The sequence below is a fragment of the Nomascus leucogenys genome, chromosome X (assembly GCF_006542625.1).
Source record: "Nomascus leucogenys isolate Asia chromosome X, Asia_NLE_v1, whole genome shotgun sequence".
In the NCBI taxonomy this organism is placed as follows: Eukaryota; Metazoa; Chordata; class Mammalia; order Primates; family Hylobatidae; genus Nomascus; species Nomascus leucogenys.
Genome location: NC_044406.1, coordinates 8,324,050 through 8,346,378, shown reverse-complemented (window position 1 = coordinate 8,346,378; position 22,329 = coordinate 8,324,050). Strand labels below are relative to the sequence as shown.

Sequence of the window (22,329 nt, the reverse complement as noted above, 5' to 3'; positions counted from 1 at the left end):
GAGCACTGCCTTAGAGATGTAGTAACCCCATCTCATCTGCATGGCAGGAATGCTGCTACCCCCCTGCGACTGTCTGCTGCCCGCAACCCTAGCACAGTGACTGTTTACACCGTCTCCCTCCCCAACCCTTCCATAATGTGCAGATAACTACCTTTTGGAGATTTTCTAGAGCATATTTTTAAATATTGAAATAGCCAGCCCTAACACATAGCATGCTTCTGAGTACCTCCGTATAGGCCAATTGCTTTGTGCTCAATTTTACAACTAGAAATTCTATTTGACACCACTAATTTTGGGGCAACTTTTCATGCAGCAAAGATGAACAAAATGGAGAGTAATCATCTTAAATCTGCTTTTAAAAATATAATAATTTTTGTTTTTTATTTTTTGTAGAGGTCTTACTATGTTGCCCCGGCTGGTCTCAAACTCCTGGCCTCAAGCAACTCTCCTGCCTCAGCCTCCGAAAGCACTGAGATTACAGGCATGCGCCACCATGCTCAGCCTGAAATCTGCTTCTGAAAATATCCAGGAAGTATCTTCCTCCCCATGTACACAAAGCTTCAGTTTGCAGAACTGTTTCAAAGAAAATGAATCATCCCCATGCACCAATTCCTTAAATCCAAGTATGAAGAGAAATTAGCCCTTTAGCTTGGTCAGTTACATCAGGGAGACAGCAGCTTGGTGCTAACATTAACCTAAACCAGCAGTTAGCCAAAAAACCCAAAATACATCTCAACCTTCCACTGGCCTCAGGCTAAAATAAGAATTAATTGAGTGTTGCAAATGAATAAGGCAGTGACCACAGAAGCCTTCTAGCAGCTGAGAGGGCTAAACAATCCCGTTCCTGGACCAAAATGTCATTCTGTTGAAATCTGAATATTATGTTTTAAAACAAAATTGTAATAATAATATCATTTCAGATTTACTTTTACCTTAGAAGTTTATTCTATGATGATGATATTCAGCTTATATCTAATACAGACTTTAAGAGCTGGCCATTTAGTCAAAACGTATACTGTTCCATGGCTGGAAGAATGGACAAACAAAATGTGGTCCAGCCATACAATGGGATATTACTTGTCAATAAAAAGGAAATTTTGACATATGCTACAACATGGAAGAACCTTGGGGACGGTATGCTACGTGACATTAGACAGTTACAAAAGGACAAATACTGTATGATTCAACTTATATGAGGTACCTGATTCGTCAAAATCATGAATGCAGAAAGTAGAATGGTGGTTGCCAGGGGGTGGGGGAGGGGAGACTGAGAAGTTGCTGTTTAATGCATATAGAGCCTCTGTTTTGCAAGATGAAACAAGTTTCTGGAGATTGGTTGTATGATGTGAATACACTTAACGCTACTGAACATTACAATGGTTAGCATGGTAAATTTTATGTGTATTTTACCGTAATTATCAACAACAACAAAAACCCAAAGTGTATACTGTGCATCTCCCATAGCTATGGGACATCCCTGTGGATGTGTCCATCAGCGGGGACAAAAAGATACAGGGTTGAGGTCAAAATGCAGGCCAGGGAAAGAGGAAGACAGGAGAGTCCGAACAGGGGCGTTACAGCCAGAGAGGCTGATGGCATGGAAGAGGGCTTCCCACGGACGGGAATGCATGTGCAGAAGGCAGCTTGGGTGGGAGTTGTTGGAGGCAGGCAGGGAACCTGGCATGGAAGTGAGACTTCCACGCCTTCATAAAATGCATCTTACCTGGTTTATTCCTGCACAAGCCACACACTCTTTCAAAACTGTCTGAAGAGAATGAGCAATGCTGTATGAGGCAATGAAAAAATGAAAACAAACCCAGAAGCTCCTTTTTAAAAAGATAATATACAGATATATGTGTTCTTATATATGACACTGTCAGCAGTTCTGATATGAATTGTGGCTTTTTTTTTTTTTTGACAGGCTCTCCCTCTGCCACCCAGGCTGGAGTACAGTGACGCAATCATGGCTCACTGCAGCCTCGACCTCCTGGGCTCAAGTGATCCTCCCGCCTCAGCCTCTTGAGTAGCTGGGACCACAGACACACACCATCACGCCCAGCTAACTTTTTGTATAATGAGAGATGGGGTATCGTTATGTTGCCCAGGCTGGTCTCACACTCCTGGGCTCAAGAAATCTGCCTGCCTCGGCCTTTCAAAGTGCTGGGATTACAGGCGTAAGCCCCTGTACCTGGCCTAGGGATATTTTTTTAAATAAGCAAATGAAGACACACAGTGAAAAGAGTTACACTCTTTCTGCTTTAACTGAAGATATCTTGGTTACTATGGACAGTGAAAATTTACTAAAATATATATGCTTTTTTTCTCAAGTCTTCTGAATTTCCTGGTGCATAATGAATGTATTTGGGGATCAAGCCGGGGTCAGACTGGTTTCTGTTTGTTGGCACCTCTGAAACGGCTGGATTGGTGTTGATAAGGAGATGGTGGGGAGGACCTTCAGCCCCTACATGCTGGTCGCTCAATCACAGACCCGTGGAGTTGGGGACAGAGTGCTCTGGCGCCACCTAGAGCCCGCCTACACTCCTGGTCCGTCTGGCTGAGTTTCAAGGGCTCCCAGAAGGACTTGAGTAGATTGAAGGCTGTGGTGTTTCCTCCTGCACAAGCCACGCACTCTTTAAACGCTTTAAACCACCTTGTCCCTAGAACCGTGGGTCTCATGTGCAGGAGAGACATGTTTCTGTGTATTCCCTTTCACCCCGCAGACTTGACGAGTGCCTTTCTTTCCCCAGTCGGCCTGGTTTTGTGATCATTCTCCCAAGCCATTATCATTTAAAATTTTTATTTATTTAATTCAAAAATGTTTTAAAGAGATGAGGTCTCATCATGTCACCCAGGCTGGTCTTGAACTCCTGGGCTCAAGCAATCCTCCCACCTCGGCCTCCCAAAGTGCTGGGATTACAGGCATGAGCCACCACACCCGGCCCAGGCCATTATCATTCTTCCAAAACATAATGTTTAGTCAATGCATACTATTCCTTTCATATAACAAAACACCATGGTATTGACAATACCGAGTTTTCTGGCACTCCAGATGGAACTATTCATTCTAATGGTGGGTTCCCCTGAAATCCCTTCCCACAGATTGTACACCAAACTTCATTGAAACTTACTTCAATTTTTTAGAGTAATTTTATATGCTAGGTAGTGTTTTGGGTTTTTTTTTTTTTTTTTTAAAGGACAGGGTTTAGATCACAAATATAAAAAAAATGCTAGGATGTCATTGAACATTAAGAACAACAGCTGTATGTCTGAGCCCAGGAGTTCAAGACTGCAGTGAGCTATTATTGTACCACTGTTCTTCTGCCTGGGTGACAGAGCAAGACTCCATCTCTAAAAAAAAAGAAAGAACAACAGATTAGATATCAAATATCCTGTTTTATTTTTAAAAGGAATTATCACAATAACTGCTTCAATGAAATCTTTATTATTCACAAAGAACAGAATTCCTTCCCTTCCCTCAAACTAAAAAAAAAAAAAAAAAAAAGAAAAAAAAAGAAAAAAAAATCACGAGTGTTGGGTTATTTTCCTAACCTTTTAGAAGAAAGCAAAGAAGCACCACCTCCCAAGACAAATAGTTTGTGCTTCGTGCCCCCAGCTAACTAAGCACACAGTAAGAGCACTGGCTGGAGGCCAAGGCAGGGTCTGGGAGGGGAGGCGCCTTGGCCTGCTGGAGGCCCACCTGGTCACCCTGCCTGGAAACTGCGATGGGGGGCGGGGGTGGTGGTGGTATTATATACGTGGGGGGGCTTTTGGCCTACACTGGGAGCTGAGGAACGTTTTGTAGGAAAACAGATAAATAATGGTTTCTAAGGGCTTCTTGGAGATAAGGAAGAGCAGGGTTTGAAAGAAGAGTCTGCAGTTGGAAAGGCCTTGCAGATACCGGGCCAGGATGGGAAGCCCTGGAAACAGTCTGGGGGACTCAGGGACTGTGACAAGCTTCCTGATGTCAGACCCCAGGGTCTGGGGAGAGGGGAATTTACCTAGCAATTGCTCACACTCTTCTAATCCTTTAAGCAAAAACCACCTCTCTGCAAACATCAAATGAACCCCAGCTCTGACTCTGCTTCCTTCCTTTTCCTGCCAATCCTCCGGAAGGCTTCTTCCTCTCCCGGTCTGCCTGCACCTCCTGCCAGATCAGTCTTCCTGCATGCAACACAGCCCTAGCCAGGTCTTGCCCTCACTCTAGAACCATCAGCTGCTCTGAGTTTCCACAAAAGGAAGTCCATGCTCCTAGGTTCTCTGTGGTCTAGTCCAGGGGTTCTCAGAGCATGCTCCCTGGGCCAGCAGTGTCTGTAGCATCTAGGGTCTTGGCAGATAGAGCAAATTCTCATTTCCCCAAGACCAAGGAAGTCTGGGCTGCAGTGGGCCAGGAGTGTCTGCACCACCTGAGCAGCTCTGTGTGAGCCGCTGGGTGCTGGCCCCATCCTACGTTTCCACCTCCCTCTCCCAAGCCTCCCCCTCTACTGTTCTCACTAGAACTTCCAGCTACGGCTTCCAGCTTTGGAGCACCTGGTATGGCTGGCAGACGTTTATATCTGCCTCTCAAAACTGGCTCAGCTACAAAGGATGGCTCCGCTGGCCTGTCCTCAGCAAAGACTTTCCTGGATCGACTTCCACCCTTCCTTCCTCTCTGAGTCCGCACTTGTGAGAGCTCTTCAGCCCACTCAGCTGCAAGCTCCTGGAAGGCGGGACCTAAAGGAATGATTTTAACTACGTGGTGGGAGTGCTTCTCACATACATCACATGAATGTATACAAGTACGCCAGAGCACTCTAGAAATGGTTAACTCTGCATGTATTTTCTATAAGAAAAGTCGTCCCCCAAAGGCACTGTGGGAAGATTTATACGCAGCGTCTTTGCCGGGGCAGTAGTGTGGGCAATGCCTGCGTGAATGGTGACATCATGTCTGATAAAGTCTATGGTCCTAGAAGATAAGAGGCAAGTAGTTCCTGCTTTTAAACATGAAGAGAACTGAGGCAAGATAAAAATTCCCAAATGACCTAAGTAGCTGAAACTGAGACATCAGAGCCTCATTGTAAGCAAACGCCAGGGCCCAGCAGCAGCATTCACGTGGGGTGAGAGCCCCAGAGTTGCTCTCCACCTGGCCAGCCTGCCTGCCTCACCCCTAGCAAGAGTGTGCCCCGCCTCTGGCCTCGACCTCTGGTGTTCAACCTGGGTCCTATGGCAGAAAAGACTTCGGAGGAATGCCACAGAAGCCACAGGCAGAACCGAGTGGCACAGAACAGAGGAATGGAGCAGACCCGAATGACTTGTTTTTCCCATTAACCTTTGTAATGTTCATTTCTATAAACCCATTACTGTTGGAAAGAAAAGGAAAAAAAAAGACAATCGCTGTCCCAGTATCCAAACCCCTTGTGTTCAACCATATATATGCCCCAAGTGTCAAATCATCATTTCATTCAGCTTGATGTTTTAAAAAGGGCACTCACACAATTTCCTGGCTATGTTTCAACAGAATGAATTTGTTGGCAAAGAAACTCAGCACATTCAAGTGTGCGGTCATTAATATGACTCGTTTTATATAGCCCTAAGGATGAACACCACAGATACAAGAAAAAAGACACAAAAAGTTTAACTTGTTGAGTCAACATATCAGTATACACATGGCAAAAGCCATACCAAAAAAAAGCAACAAGAGATTGCAGACTGCTGTTCTCTAAAAGCTATGCTATGTATAAAGCGTTCTAGCCATGTAAATAGATGCAAAGGGAAAGGAAAGAGATTTCAAGAAACAATCTCCCCTAGCCCTTTCTGGAGTTCTGCCCACTAGATCTCAGCAAACAATATCCCCACCTAGCCCTTTCTGATGTTCTGCTCATTACATAAAGCCCATAATAATTTACTGTATTTTTACTCAATTTGTCCTCAAATTCCCTTCCCAGAGCCCATGGTTATTCAAGGTACTAGAAGAGTTAAGAAGATATTCTTCATAGAAAAACAAAAACCAAGGTATAGAGAAGAGATACGAGGTTTAGGGAAAGTAACCAATAAAAGAGACTTTAAGAGTCACGGCGCAGCAAAGAAACATTGAGTCCGGACCATGAAAAGAGATGAAACTCAGCGGCAAAATTGGGGAGGCAGGGGGAGGAAGGTCCACGAATTCCTCTGAATGCAAAGTTACAGGCACTACCACCACAGGTGAACTGAATGTGGCAGTAGTGAAATGCTATTACAACTAAATAACATTTCTCCAAAGGAAGCTTGTGCTTTTATTCCAAACTTTTTACAGATCCTATATACATTCAGAGAACTATTAAATACCACTGCACATGTGGTCACTATGGTAAGCCAGACGTCCACTCACATGGGATCGACATATGCCGAGTGGCTGATAAAAATCTTCCCTTATTTGATCACTTATCATCTCACCGAGAGGGTGGGAGGCATCCTTTTCTTTGCAAGGGCATTGAGCCAGAGAACTTTCCTCTGTGTCTTTACATTTAATAAACCACCATGTCATTGTTGGCAAATCAAAGTAGTGAAATCACTGAAGAAAGATCTGATTCCTTCCTCTTTTTTGTCATTTACTACAGCTGCAGACCAATGACCTTGCTTTCCCTATTACTAAAGGCAAGCACACCCACAACCAGCAGAGTAAATGGTACAACTACCCTCCGTGGTGCAGAGAACTGTTGCTACCTGCCCTGTCCATGACGATGGCTACCTTACCAAAACACGGTCTGGACGTCGGAACTACTCCAGTTATTTAATCAGCCCATTTCACATCCCCATCAATGCTGTCATGACTACCATTCAGCAAATCCTACTGAGCACTCTCCTTAAACATGCCACTCCATTCCATTCAAAAGGCCTTTGGACTCTAACTGACACAAACAGGCTTTCTTTAGCAATAAAACCAAGTTATCAGGGAACTATTCTAAATGGTTTTTATGAGGATTTGGTTCTAAAAGTACCTTGAGATAGCCAAGACGTAGGAACGCATCTTGCAGTTGGGGACAGGAGGGGTGTGAGTGTGTGTGGGTGGGAGGGAGACATGGGATGAAGTTGTTTTCATTATGGAGCATTTTCTTTGTGTGAATAAATTAGCAAGTGACATGAAAACAAACAAACAACAACAACAAAAAAACAGGCTTTTGTTACAGATAAGGTATGCCCCTCACTTTGTAGAAAGGGCCAAGGCTGTGTCGGGTACTTCATTTCTTCCCCCAGACTCTCCCACCTTGGAACCAATGGGTATTAGTGGTAACCGGGCTTGAGGTGACAGTGCTAAGAAGAGGCGACATTTACTCCGCCTTTATGACCTGCCTGGCAGCCATCGCTCATGGCTCTGCCAATATCACCTCTCCCTGCCCCTTGGCAACACACTGAAAGCACGTTCGTCTCCATCTGGACAAAGTGGCCAGTGCAGGGCAGAGCATGCCACAGCGTGCCAGTGCCGCCACAGCCAAGGACGGGATGGACAGAGAGGGGACCCACTCAGTGTGCTCCATGTGGGACGGACAGACCCTCTGGGGATGTCTCAACCTGCAAAGGCCTCATCTACCTGTCCTTTAAGGGTGACTGCAAGGGTGAGTGGCACCAGTGACTGGACAGAAGCCACATGTGGGCTTCCTGCCCTGCCAAGCCCACTAAGAGGTCAGCACGTGATCCCAGGGGCCCGTGGTGTCTGCTGGGCTGCTGCCTCTCGCAGGACACTACCTCCCAGATGACAGACACCAAGACCTGTCCCCAGATCCCTGTGCCCTCAAGTCTCAAGAGAGGACATTCCCAGGGTCTGCTCTCAAAATCTCACCAGAACACTCTTCTTTCCAAGCCAATAGCAAACTGGGAATTCAACCAGTGTAGATCAACCTTTTCTCCTAAAGCTCAGGGCTTTCAATTTGGTGGATCTCATTAGAGCTGCTCCGTTTTTAAAAATAAAAGTCTACGTCATTTGCGGGACCAATAAAAAAATAAAAGTCATTTAAACTTCATTGTTAATGCTAATGCTAACTTCTCAATTCCTCAAACCTCAAAATAAACTTAACCTGTACAGTGTGGATCCCACCGCATAGCACATACACAAAAATAAGCTAAACATTCTCTGTAAGTCTTCCTATATTAGAAACCATCACTATTTGCAAACATTGATTCATCTGATTAAATTACCTAAACCACACACTAAGGCAAAACCCCAATAGAAGTAACTTTCCCCAAAATAAAACAATTCTGATCTATGTGGTCTTCTTTTTTCTCCTGATTTTACTTAATAAAAACAATAAGCTGGCCGGGTGCAGTGGCTCACGCCTATAATCCCAGCACTTTGGCAGGCCAAGTGGGGCAGATCTCTTGAGGCCAGGAGTTCAAGACCAGCCTGGCCAACATGGCGAAACCCCATCCCTACTAAAAATACAAAAATTAGCCAGGTGTGGTGGCACACGCCTGTAGCCCCAGCTACTGGGGAGGCTGAGGCACGAGAATTGCTTGAACCCGGGAGGTGAAGGTTGCAGTGAGCCAAGATCTTGCCACTGCACTCCAGCAACAGGAGACTCTGTCTCAAAAAAATAGAAAAAATAAAATTAAATAAAAAAAATAAAAACAATAAGCTGGGCATGGTGGCATGCATCTGTAGTCCCAGCTACTCAGTAGGCTGAGGCAAGAGCATCACTTGAGCCCAGGAGTTTGAGGCTGCAATGAGCTATAACTGTGCCTGTCAGTAGCCACCGCACTCCAGCCTCGGCAACAGAGCGAGATTTCATCCTTCCTTCCTCCCATCCTCCCTCCCTCCCTCTCTCCCTTCTTTCCTTCACTCATAATAAAATAAATAAATGAAATAAAAACAATAATGGAAAATAGCCCAAGCCAGTCAGGGTCTCCTTTGTTTTAACAAGAAAATAAGCTCAGTAGCAAACAGCCATTAGTCCCCAAATGCTCACAGAATAGAAATACCCACTCCTGAATCACAGATAAAGACATCAGACAGCCTCGAAGGCATGGGTTTCACCTGACGTCCTCCAGTGTCCCCACTAAGGAGCATGCCCTCCATCTGACCACGCACCATTTCTGCCTCAGGAGTAGTTCTGGAGGGGGTGGGGTGCTGGGGGAGTGGGGTGGGGGTGTAAACCTGGTGACGTCTTAGGCGGCCCCTTACTGCTGCCACCGTTGCGAGTAGCAGCTCCCGGAACATCTGTGCTAATCAACCTTGGGGCTGCAGGGCCACCTGCTCCAGGACAGCTCCAAGGAGCCAGCAGCAGAGGGGGGTGCAGCACAATGTGGGCTTGGAGCAGCAGTCAGGGCACCTTAGCAATGCCCAAGAGGGGACGCATGTTTTAAGAAACTCGCTCCTAGCAAACATGAGTGCTGTCCCTCGACATGCAGCCTCTTCTCTTCAAATGCAGGACCACACCACATGGTCTCGCAAACCCTTGCAGCCTGATGCAGAAAACCCTTCCCTCTGCTGCTAAGCTGCTCCTGAATGCAAGCTTAGTGGATGTAATTAGATTCACAAGAGGGTTTAGGGCTGCCAGCAAAGAGGCAGGAAGTGACATGAATCAACTCTATCCACGATTTGGCCCCCACAAAATGACTCGCAACACATGACCGGTTCAAGAAAAACTGCCCAGAGTGGGGTCCATGACAAGGTAGCAGGCGGATTTGCCGTAAACAAAACTAATATTATAATGCATACTTGGGGAAAAAGCCAAAAGGGTAATTGCAAAGCTTTAGAAAATAATTTATGATGTGATATTTAAAAGAAATTTTCCCTAGGGTGTTTGAAATTATAGGTGCTTTTTAGAAGCTGAACTTAACAGCCATTTGCCTCTGAAGGGAGAAAAATGGATAACTCTGTCCCCAGAGCTGTTAACGCAGATTTCAGAGAGAAGACAGCAACAGGCAACAGCCACGGTCCCTAGCACCGAGTGGATAGGATGAGCCCAGCTAAGCTAGCAGCCGCCGTCCCCTTCTCGGTCCTTCCCCCCTCCCAACCCTGCTCTCTCTCCTCCGGAGCAGCTTGAGGGCATCAGGCAGACCTCCCTTTTGCACTAACCCAACTGGCCTAAGTTAATGAGGAAAATGCAAAAGGGCCACCCAGTTTCTGGCCTTAACTTTCCCAAGAACTTGTGCTTAAGGCCAGCAAGTGGTAGATCCGCTGCTAACGCCCAGCGAAATAGCCTGTGGCTCTGTGTGAAGATTTCGGAGCCCAGATCCATTCAAGACCTGCCCAGGACTCTCCAGGGGTGGGCCTGGGCACCTAGGAAAACAGTGCAGCGGAAAAAAACTGGACACACACACACACATAATAAAAGGCTACACGTCTGCCCTGAACTTTCCCGCAAGGAGCGCTTCTCCAGCCAAGTAGAGACAGAACAACAAACCGCCTGGGAAGAAAGAGAAAAGCAAAACTGCCAGCCTCAGCCTCTCCTCCTGACCTAACCGACAGATCTGACTCCCGGGCAGCACCCCTTCCCTGACATCTCGGGCTGTGTATGCCACCTGGACCTCACAAGGAAGAACATACATGCACTTGGTAGGGCTGACTGTTACACATTCTTTGTCTCCAGCTCCCCCCGCCCTGGGCGAGAGGAAGCGCTGGCCCTCATTTGTCTGCGGAGATAGTGATCCGCCTGTCTCCTCCCGCATCGCATCGCTTTCCCAGCACGAGCTTCTCAACGCTCACAAGGTCCGAGTTGCCCATGCCTGTGAAACAAGATGCCACCGCTTTGTGAAAGTGGCCCATCGCAATCCTATCCTGGCTGCCTGGTCCCCTGGTCCCCACACACACAAAGATAAAACGAGCCTACAAAATAAGACGTGTAGCAGCTGTCACTACAGGGAGGGGAGTTTATCCATGAACCACTATTCAAATGAGTTTAAAAAACCATGGAGAGGCCAGGTGCGATGGCTCACGCCTGTAATTCCGGCACTTTGGGAAGATCGCTGGAGCCCAAGAGTTCGAGGCTGCAGTGAGCTATGACTGCACCACTGCACTCCAGCCTAGGCAAAAGAGCGGGAACCTGTCTCTAACAAACGAAAAACCAGTGCTTTACACTGAGATCTATGTACCTCTTTCCCTCATGACATTTTTGCAGATGGGGGCAGACAATTGCAACAAGTCAAACAAGGTTTGGGCAAGCTAGTTTACCATTTGATCATGCTTTTAAGCAGAGCAATATAGAATATGAATATGTTGGTGTCTCAATCTATGAACTACCTGCAGAGTTCTTTTCATGAACTAGCCACTTGTAAGGGTACACGCGCCATCCTGGAGCTCTACATAAAATGCTAGAAAATGCTACCTAATCCATAGAGACAGAAGGCAGATTAGTGGTTGCCTAGGAATGGAGAAAGAAGAGGGGGGGAGATTTAAATAGAGATTTAAATTTAGATAGAGAAGAATACGTGTTCTGGCTTTAAGAAGAACAATTTTGAAAGCACCCATTCGTGCCTTTGTAATAAGGAAAACCACATAAAGATAGCTGGAGTATTAGAAGTTCTATGCACATTTGGTCACAGATGCCTTCTGTGTTGAGTGTTGTGTGAGAGCAGAGGAAAAACAGCTTGTGGGTTTTTTCCTAAAACAGTTATTGAAAGTGTGTTGGGAAATAAAAATTTGTAAATAAACTCTGCTGCTTTATATCTCGTTACACATATTACTCAAATAAAATTCTATTTAAACCACATTATCATTTTGTCCACGTGTCTCATTTAAAGGAAACTGGGTCTGCAGAACACAAAATGGGGATTCTACACAGTGGCTCCCGGAGATCCTTCAGGGCAAAAGTTTAATCCCTTTTCCCAAGAGTCTTTTAAGGACCTACTCGGTGAAACCAGGCAGCAGATGCCCTGAGGCTTCTCTCTCTCCTCCCACCAACCAGTTCTCCTGTGGCATGGCTTTCCTTTGAACAGATTTTAGACTATCTGTATCACTAAATATGTACTTCTAGCTCAAAAAAAGAATCACATCTACCTTGCTTCTAAACATATGGAATGATACCTGACTTCACTCTTGTAACTACAGAAATGCAAATGTAAATATAAAACCATATTTCACCTATCACATTCACAGAGAATACAAACAAACAAACTGCAAATATGCTATGCTAGAGATGATGTGAAAGGGTCTGAGAAACTCAGAAACGGTCTCTGAACATTCACAACGCACACACCTTCTGACTCAAGAACTCCCATGCTAGGAATTTCTATGCATAGCTATGCCCTGGTGATACAAAGTTGGCCAGCTATGCTGACTGAGCTGGTGTCTCCATCGAAGAAGAGACAGACAGTAAGACCACAAGCACAGCCCAGTGTTTTGGGGTCTCTGGGAGCCCAGAACGAGACAGTACAGGAGACAGAAGAAAAGGGAGTTGCAGTCAGCCTTGGCAGCGGGATGATGACCCCCAGATCCAATTTATAACTCCTCGTCTTACCTCTGCAGAACAAGCTTCCCTCACCACCACCAGCATTCCACTAAGTTAACTGAATCGTGTAAGAACAAACGTGCTGCTATAGGAGAGTTAAGACGGTGATCACAGAGGAACCATAACACAGTGTCATGGTGCCTCTCGTACCCCACCCTCCCCAATGGCTCAGAAACCACCATTCTGAGACTTGACTTTCTGATCTACAAACAGTTGTTAGAAGGGTGCTCAGGAATAGCATGTACCACTTACAACTGACTTTGCTAAATTCATGAGGCAAAAAATGTTTTTCCTTCCTTTTTTTTCTGAGACAGAGTCTCGCTCTGTCTCCCAGCCTGGAATACAGTGGCACAATCACGGCTCACTGTAGCCTCGACCTCCCAGGCTCAAAGAATCCTCCCATCAACCTCTCGAGTAACTGGGACCACAGGTGTGCATCATCATGCCCAGCTAATTAAAAAATATATTGAGAGAGATGGGGTCTCACTACGTTGCCTAGGCTGGTCTCGATCAAACTCCTGGGCTCAAGTGATCCTCCTGCCTCGGCCTCCCAAAGTGCTGGGATTACAGGTGTAAGCCACCACGTCTGGCCCTTCCTCATTTCTGAACCTTTTCTTTGGATACTGTTTTGGCACCTCCACCTACCCCCACTTCAAAAAAGCCTTTAGGAATTTGTCTTGGCTGGTTTGAGTGCAGCAGTGTTTACAAATAATTAGTCACAACCAGTTACAGATTTCTTGGTTCCTCTCCACGCACACTACTTCACTTGACCAGACTCGAAAAAAAAAATTTTTTTTTCAAAACAAGGAAGATATATATCTTCACGTCTGTACTAAAAATGGAAATAAATGTGCGTCCATTAATTACAATTTACAGCCAGCCTTCAAAAGAACATGCTAACTTTGTCAAAAGGGATGTGTAAGCACTTTCCTGTTAATAAGCCAACTTTAAAACCAAGGTGGAGAGTTATTTCTCTTTGAAAGCGACATATCACCAACACTCTTGTGGTACCTGGGAGTATTGCTTTAGTTCCTGTATATAAAAGCATCATGTCCCCAAGTTCACTTTCTAACCTCTTAAAACCATCCAAGCTCCAACTGACACGTAATGTACAGGAATAGACAGACAGCTCCCTCCAGACCTCAGCACAGTGCTCTAAACCCTTGGTGGCTGGCATCTTCGTGACAGTCACTCTCCTTCTAGCATGAAAACAGAAAGCGCAGTGGCCTGCCACCTTGTGTACAAGACAGGCAACAACATGTCACCTCACTGGGAGCATAAGCACAGTTTTCTGCCTGCCAAGAAAGTAATCTACATATTGCCAAAGGAAAGATACGAGTATTCATATCCACTTAATACATTGAAATTTATAAAAATCAGTCGTAACAAAATTAGGAACCGTTCAGACTCTTGATGCCGGGCCCATGCTTGACCGAGACATATAACTCTAAGTGCATGTCCCAATCGAGATCTCTGCAGTGATGTGGGCGGGACAACTGGCTTCCCACTTTGATGTTCCACTCACTCCTGTGTGTCATGGTAAATGTGGGAGGAAGCTCAGATCTTACCTTTTGACGACCAGCTTCAGGGTCTTATGGGACCCCTTCACCAGGCAAATCGCTTCCTGTCTAAACCCTGAGAGACCAATGTCATTGATGCCGACGATCTCATCTCCAGCCAGTAACTTGTCGACTGCCGCGGCTTTACTGCCCTCTTCAATCTGTAATAGAGAAGCATGTTCCATGAGCCTTCCACGAGCAGCAATTCCTGAGGCAGAGCAGGTCCTCGGAACGCAGCAGACATACCTCACACTTGGCAGGAATGGGGCCCCGGGGGCTGACCTTATTACCACTCAGGGGATCAGGGATGCACTATACCCCTCACCCTGGCCTGCCTTCCCTGGACACGACTCCTGTTTATCCAGGGAATGGGAAAGCTCGAGAACACACACAATGGAAAACAGGGGACCTGAAGATACTCATTCATTTTCTAGATATGCTTTAACCAGAGAATAATTTTGGACCATTTTAAATTACTTATTATTTCTCATACATTAATCCTGGAACTAGACTGTTTTTGTAACATCTTTATAGAAATATAATTCAAATACCATATATTCGCTCAAATAAAGCATGGCTTTTAGTATTTTCAGAGTTGTACAACCATCACCACCATCAATATTAGGGCATTTCCCCTAACCCCGAAAGAAACCTTGTGCTCATTACTACTCAGTTTCCAACCCCTCCAGCCTCTGGCAACCACAAATGTACTTTCTGTGTCCATGAATTTGCCTGTCCTAGACAGTTCACATAAATGGAGTCATACGATATGTGGCCTCTTGGGTCTGGCTTCTCTCACTTAGCACGATGCTTTCTAAGTTAATCTACGTTGTAGCATGTAGCAGTACTTCATTTCTTTTTATGGTTGAGTAACATTCACTTGTATGGACAGACTGCATTTTATCTATTCATCAGTGTCTACTTTTGGCTATTATAAAGTGGAATTGCTGGGCCCTATGATAACTACATTTAACAACCTGAGGAGCTTCCAGGCTGTTTTCTACAGCAGCGGTACCATTTTACATTCCCACCATCAGTGTATGAAGGTTCCAATTTCTCCATATCCTTGCTAACATGTATCTGTTTTTTGTCATAGCCCTAATCCGATTATTATACCACGCTGTGTATGTTAAGATATTCACTACTCAGTGCTAACACAGTATCCTCCCAATGTGTATTGACTGACTCCCTAACAGCTTGAATGCCATCCATTCTACAGCCTTTTTTCCCTTTTTTCTTTTTTTTTTGAGACAGAGTCTCGCTCTGTCACCCAGGCTGCAGTGCAGTGGTGCGATCTCGGCTTACTGCAACCTCTGCCTCCCGGTTCAAGCAATTCTCCTGCCTCAGCCTCCTGAGTAGCTGGGATTACAGGCGCACGCTACCACGTCCGGCTAATTTTTGTATTTTTAGTAGAGACAGGGTTTCACCCCATTGGCCAGGCTGGTCTTGAACTCCTCTGACCTCGTGATCCACCCGCCTCGGCCTCCCAGAGTGCTGGGATTAGAGGCATAAGCCACCGTGCCCAGCCTATATTCTGTAACTTTTATTAACCTAGATTTTCCTATACAGTAAAGTGGAATTCAACAGCAATTCATTCCAGTTAATCTGTCCATTTTCTGGCACACTGTGGCCAGCGAGCCAATCCAGCCGGCTTTCTTTCCCCCTCCCACCCCCCAAAGTTTTACTGTAATACGGTCACACCCATTGGTTTACATATCGCTACAGGGCAGAATTGAGTCGCTTGGCCCACAAAGCCAAAAATATTTACTACTGGGCTTGTTCCAAAAATGGTTTGCCAACTCTGTTTTACACCAAAAAGCTTTATAAACCGCTAGGAAAACCAGTAAGAAGAAATCACTGGTTACAAGCACATCAGCATACAGCCTTTGAATTCACTGCTAGCCAGTGCATGTCATGGCTAACCCAAGAATAACTTCCAAGAGTGAGCCTGAAGCTAATGCCGTCCATTCTTCTGGCAGTTGAAAAGCTAAGTGTTTTCGATTCCAGCTTACTTCTTGGGGTGGGGGACCAGGAGAAGCTAGGTGCTAAGTAACTTACAATGCCTCAATTCTGAAGCTGCATATTTTCCTGAAATCTCCACTTAGATCTGGGGACAACTGAACTCTTGTGAATAAAGCAATTATTCACTGCTAGTCAATACTATAAACAAAATTTAAAAACCACTCCTAACAAAAATATGCAGCAATTTTTTCAGTCACCAACTGGTTTCAAAAGTTCTAGACGATTTTATCCTGATGTCTTTACAGGCTGTAAATAAGCTTCCACCCACCAAGGTTGCACACACAGCCAAGGGATAGGATAGCAAAAGGCAGGCGATACCTGGTGGAGACTGGGTTTCGACATGCCCTAAGAGGGAGACCAAGGGGCCGGCCAGGAGGCTGGGGATCTGGAGCAACCCTTCCCCCAGGTTTCTGCACAAAGGAAAGGCTCCTTCCAGGCTGTGCCTCAGGAGGATGGATCAGAGATGAAGGGCGCTATCTGTTTCTCTAGGTCACTGCTAAGTGCTGTGGCTGGAATGACCCACGCATATCTGTATTTCGATGCTAGAAAGCCTAAGTGTTGATGTGGCTGACTTTGCTTATTTCTATTCCCCCCTGAACCAAATAAGAGTATCCAGGCAGGGTGGGAAAGACAGTAAAAATGAGGTGTGTATAACGAGGCAAGTTACAGACATCTGGGGGGCCAGGGATTCCAAGGAAGATCTTGGCATCCTGGAGCTGGTCTTTTGTTTTGGAGACTTTGGGTCTTTAGTGGCTTTTCTTGCCTGTCAGGAATTCCACCTTGTTGAAAGACCACAGAAGTTTTTTTCTATCCACATGTTATCCATGGCTGCCAGCTCCAGACCCTAAGACTTCTGGTCTCTTTTTCCTCGTTTCCTTGTATTCACAATGGATAACATAGCTTACCTGCCATGCGGATGCTATTAATTATAGTCACGAATATACAAAACAAGTCAAATATCAAAAACTCAACTCAAAGCTTTAGACATAACAAATCAGTTCCTCATAATTTTTAGCTGAAACTGTCTATAACTGAGCTCAGAATAAATAATAATTTCTTTCCTCCAAGAGAGATACCCTCATGACAATGTAAACATCCAATTTACTACAAAGAGGTGAAAAGATTGGCCTCTTTAAGTACATTCTGATAGTAGATGTTTCTCCCCTAAACTGTACTTCATGTTACAGTTTTGGAAAATTTGCTCCAGAGTAAAGCAGCAAAAGAAAACAATTAATATATATTTATAGACATGTATGTAATTTAAGAGACTTCACCATTAATCTCTATGAATATAGATGATTTTTCCCAATTTTAATTCCACTGCCAAAGGAAACAAGGTGTAAAACTCAGAATTTAATTCATACCTTTAATGAGTCCGAAGAAAAAAAGCACAGACAATTACTAAGGGGAAGAATCCAACATTTTACGTAGTAAAGTAAAACACAAAAATATTGACTAAAGTAACAGAATTATGAGAATAATAATACCAGTCACATGCTAATGAAGTATCTGCTTAGAAAACTAATTGAGCCTGTATTTTGAAGTGTCCAAAAATGCACTGTGTTTTTGGAGACAGGGTCACATTCTGTCATCCAAGCTGGAGTGTAATGGCGTGATCACAGCTCACCACAGTCTGCACCTCCCGGTCTCAAGCAATTCTCCCATCTCAGTCTCCCGAATAGCTGGTACTACAGGCATGCACCACTACACCCAGCTAATTTTTATTTTTTATTTTTTTTGTAGAGATGGGGAGGGGGGGTCTCCCTATGTTGCTCAAGCTGGTCTCGAACTCCTGAGCTCAAGCCATCCACTTGCCTTGGCCTCGCAAAGTGCTGGGGTTACAAACATGAGCAAAAATGCACATTTACAAAGTATAATTCTATCATCACAAATTTCTAAGGACATCGATACACCTACTACGTACTCACAAAAATTAAAACAAAAAACCTTGATACTTTATTCATAAATTTGTTTGCATTAAAAAACAACAATAAAAAATAAATTTCAAAGGACAGAGCCTTATTTTGTTTTTGCCTTTAAACAATTATGAGTTCTAGGTGAAAACAACCCAAATGTCAATCAACAGGTGAATGGATAAATAAAATATGGCATATACATACACATATAATGGGAATATTATTCAGCCTTAAAAAAGGAGAGAAATTCTGACACAGGCAACAACATGGATGAACCTTGAGGACATTATGCTAAGTGAAATAAACCAGTCAAAAATGGAGAAACACTATACAATTGAATTGAGATACCTGAGTCATCAAAAGGATAGACAGAGAAAGTGGAATGGTGATTACCAGGGGCTGGGGAGAGGAGGGAATGGCAAGTTAGTGTTTAATAGGCAGAGAGGTTCAGTTTGGGAAGATGACAAGTTCTGAAAATGGATAGTGGTGATGGTTGGACAACACTGTAAATGTACTTAACACATCACTGAACAGTACACTTGAAAATTATTAAGAAGAGAAATTTCACATTATGTATATTTTACCACAATAAAAAGTTATGCATTCCTCGATATCTAAAAACAAGCGGCTGGGTGCGGTGGCTCATGCCTGTAATCCCAGCACTTTGGGAGGCCAAGGCAGGCGGATTCCTGAGATCAGGAGTTCAAGACCAGCCTGGCCAAAATTGTGAAACCCTGTCTCTACCAAAAATACAAACAAAAACTAGCTGGGCATGGTGGCGCATGCCTGTAATCCCAGCTACTCGGGAAGCTGAGGCATGAGAATTGCTTGCTCCTGAGAGGTGGAGCTTACAGTGAGCTGATATCATGCCACTGCGCTCCAGCCTGGGCGACAAAGTGAGACTCTGTCCTGAAAAATTAAAATTAAAAAAATTAAAATAAAATCAAGGAAACTATTTTGACCTAGTATAAGAGTGATATATGGTGAGCTTTAAAATTGTGTCTAGGGCTGAGAGCAGTGGCTCATGCCTGGAATCCCACCACTTTGGGAGGCCAAGGTGGAAGGATCGCTTGAGTCCAGGAGTTCGAGACTAGCCTGGGTAATATAACAAAAGAAATCCTGTCTCTACAAAAAAAAAAAAAAGGTAAAAAATTATCCAGATATGGTGGCACCCAGCTACTCAGGAGGCACCCAGGTACTTGGGAAGCTAAGGCAGCAAGATCACTTGAGCCCAGAAGGTTGAGGCTGCAGTGAGCTGTTATCATGCCACCCCACTCTAGCCTGGGTGACAGAGTGAGACCCTGTCTCAAAAAAATAAAAATAAAAGGCCGGGCATGGTGGCTCACGCTTGTAATCCTAGCACTTTGGGAGGCCGAGGTGGGTGGATCACGAGGTCAGGAGTTCGAGACCAACCTGACCAAGATGGTGAAACCCCATCTCTACTAAAAATACAAAAATTGGCCGGGCTTGGTGGCATGCTCTTGTAATCCCAGCTACTCAGGAGACTGAGTCAGGAGAGTCGCTTGAATCCAGAAGGCGGAGGTTGCAGTGGGCTGAGATCGTGCCACTGCACTCCAGCCTGGGTGACAGCACGAGACTTCATCTAAAAAAATAAATAAAATAAAAATAAAAATAAATGAAATTGTGTCCTTCTCTCTACAATGACATGTTTGAATTTAAGTATCACAGGAAAATCTTTAGGCAAAACCATAAAGACTAATGGCTTGCAGGGTCTTGGGACAGCTTTTGAAGCAGCACTTCTTCAGGGTGACACAGTTCTGTGTCTGACTCAGGGGTGACTGGGTGGGGTTTTCGGTGGGAATGTGTCTCATTCCCACAAACACGTGTGTAAGCAAGTCCTGAAAGACTCTCAGAAAGGGCTGTCAGTTGCTCTGACTTCACTGCAAAGGACAACATGATGCTGTTTCTTCTCATCTGCAAAGATTCCTAAAGCTTCCCCTCTAGATAGGAAGGCCGCATTCCACAACATCCATCAGCCTTCCCCCACCACACTCCACCTACATTTCCCAGCAAAAACGTGTTTTGGTTTGGGAGATAAAAGTCTTCATTTTTTTCCCCTGGCTTCCTCGTCCAGATAAAGTACCTCTACATGTTTATGGTGCTATGGGGAAAGTCAGAAAAGCAGCAGCAGCTTTGAAAACCTCCATTCTATTCTCTTTGCCCCATTGAACTTTTCAAGTTCAGTAGAATTAATTAGGCTTAATTAAGGACTGGGCCTGTGGCATCCCTAAGGTGCCGCATGCGTGATAGCATCACAATGATGCTCATTTTGTCACAGTCCCAGGTCTACAAGGTAAGGAAGCACTTGGCAGTGCACCAATTAGTGACAGTCGCCTAATGTCTGTGGAATGCCAGAGCCACAAGTGAGGCAGTTCTGACCTGTAGTACTTAGGAAAAATCTTTGCTCTCGCTTGCTCTAACCTCAAAAAGTCCCTCTACAAAAAGCTAGGAAGTCAATCACCCCTGACCCACAATGATGCCGGTCCAGGTGCCATGCTATGGGCACTCACAGACCCAAAGCACCGAGTCCACACACCCAGGCAAATACTGTTGTTTTAGTTATTAACTGATATTCTGTATGGAAACTCACTCTTACGGCCCCGATTAGAGTTCAACGTCTCCTAACGTGCAGAATGCCTCATTGTTCTCATGGAAATGTTTTCTCTAGGAACAGCAGGAAAAAAACAGTTAATCAAAGTCTTTTATGGAACAAAGTTGTTGATACTTCGTTGAAGAGACAATCCAAATGAAGTCCCATGAGGGCGAGGGCATCCTGAGTGCAGCAGGGGAGCAGCCTCACGCTGAAAAGAATGGGGTCCCTGCAGTGGCAGCATGAGGGGGATGTGACCCTCTGTCTCAGGTGGAGATAAGAAGGCCTCCAAATAGAAACGGCAACTAGAAAAGGCTGGGAAGGCCTTCCGCAGAGGCTTCCCTGTGAAGAAGGGCGTGGAGGCAGGAGGCCTGAGGCATGAGTGTGTGTGCAGGGGAGTGTCTGAAGATAGGGCAGATGTGGGGGAAGAGGAGGACCCCGCCCCGGAATGGGAATCTGGACGCTGTCCTGCAGGCAGTGGGTGCCCAACGAAGGCAGCCATGGCAGTGGGGGAGTGAACTCATCACTACGGCAGCTGCTTCTGGAAGACTCGTCTTATAGTCACACACAAATGAATTTCTTTGGCAATAAGAATAAAACGACAAAGACAACGACCCTGATGGGCACTACTCCTACATCTCTGCAGAACTCTTGGGGAAAGAGGCAGAGAAAATCACGGGAGTAATGCAACAACTCCAGAGGCTGGGAAGGAAGATCTGGCCACGTCACCTGCCGCAGGGTTTTCAGCTTGAGGGATCTGGAAAATCACAGTGACCAGAAATCAAAATGAGAGGAGAAAAAGTAGCTTTTTTTTTTTTAAGTCCAATATCATATTTCAAGGGCTATGAGTCACACCTGCAATTGATCGATTCTGACCACCTCAACAATGCTTCACTTTCCAGAGATAAAATATCTGCATGATGAGGACAAGCACTGAAGTCACCTCTCAGTCTGCTTGGTTTATTGAGCTCGGTGTCTTCAGAAAAGAAACCTGACTCATCCAGGAAAGAGGCACGTTGGGAAATAAATGAGAACACCTTGTCCGCACTGAAGGTTCTCTGTGAGACAGACTCGTGCTCCGATAACAGGGAAGCCCCTAGAAGATGGAAATCCCCACCCAAATGTGTTGAGACTTTAAAAGAAAAAAAAAATTCCTGGCCCCTGGTGCGGTCCCAGAGGCCAGGGCAGGGAAGGGAGTTGCATTGCATCCAGATTCATAAGGCTTTTGGGCAGCAGGCACCAGGCACCGCCAAGATGCCCAGGGGGAAGTTCAGGTCAGCCCCAGGGGTGGCCGAGGCAGGGCCCAGAGGTCCGCCAGGCTGTCGGCTCAACCTGCTTCTGCAGAAGTGGAAATGAAGCCCAAAAAGGCAGCAGGAGGCCAGGCGCAGTGGCTCACGCCTGTAATCCCAGCACTTTGGGAGGCCGAGGCGGGCGGATCACGAGGTCAGGAGATCGAGACCATCCTGGCTAACATGGTGAAACCCTGTCTCTACTAAAAATATAAAAAATTAGCTGGGCGTGGTGGTGGGCGCCTGTAGTCCCAGCTACTTGGGAGGCTGAGACAGGAGAATGGCGTGAACCCAGGAGGCGGAGCGTGCAGTGAGCCGAGATCGCGCCACTGCACTCCAGCCTGGGCGACAGAGAGAGACTCCATCTCAAAAAAAAAAAAAAAAAAAAAAAAAAGAAAAGGCAGCAGGAAACGATAAATCCTCAGGGAAAAAAGCACAAAAGAGAAAAGGGGGAGCAAAGGGCAAATGGGCTGAAGTGGCTCAGCAGGAACCTGAAGCTCGATCTGCAGGAAGCGGAGTCTAAATGCAAGCAGA

The 22,329-nt window shown here is 45.4% G+C and overlaps 1 protein-coding gene across 1 annotated transcript in view; it reads right to left on the bottom strand.

Annotated features, from left to right (window-relative positions):
* SHROOM2 (shroom family member 2) overlaps nucleotides 1-22,329 on the bottom strand; it is a 161,930-nt gene that overhangs the window by 60,312 nt on the left and 79,289 nt on the right. Inside the window, exon 2 of the mRNA XM_030806536.1 lies at nucleotides 13,967-14,118. Coding sequence (XP_030662396.1) covers nucleotides 13,967-14,118 — 152 coding nt within the window. The remainder of the gene's footprint in view (nucleotides 1-13,966; nucleotides 14,119-22,329) is intronic.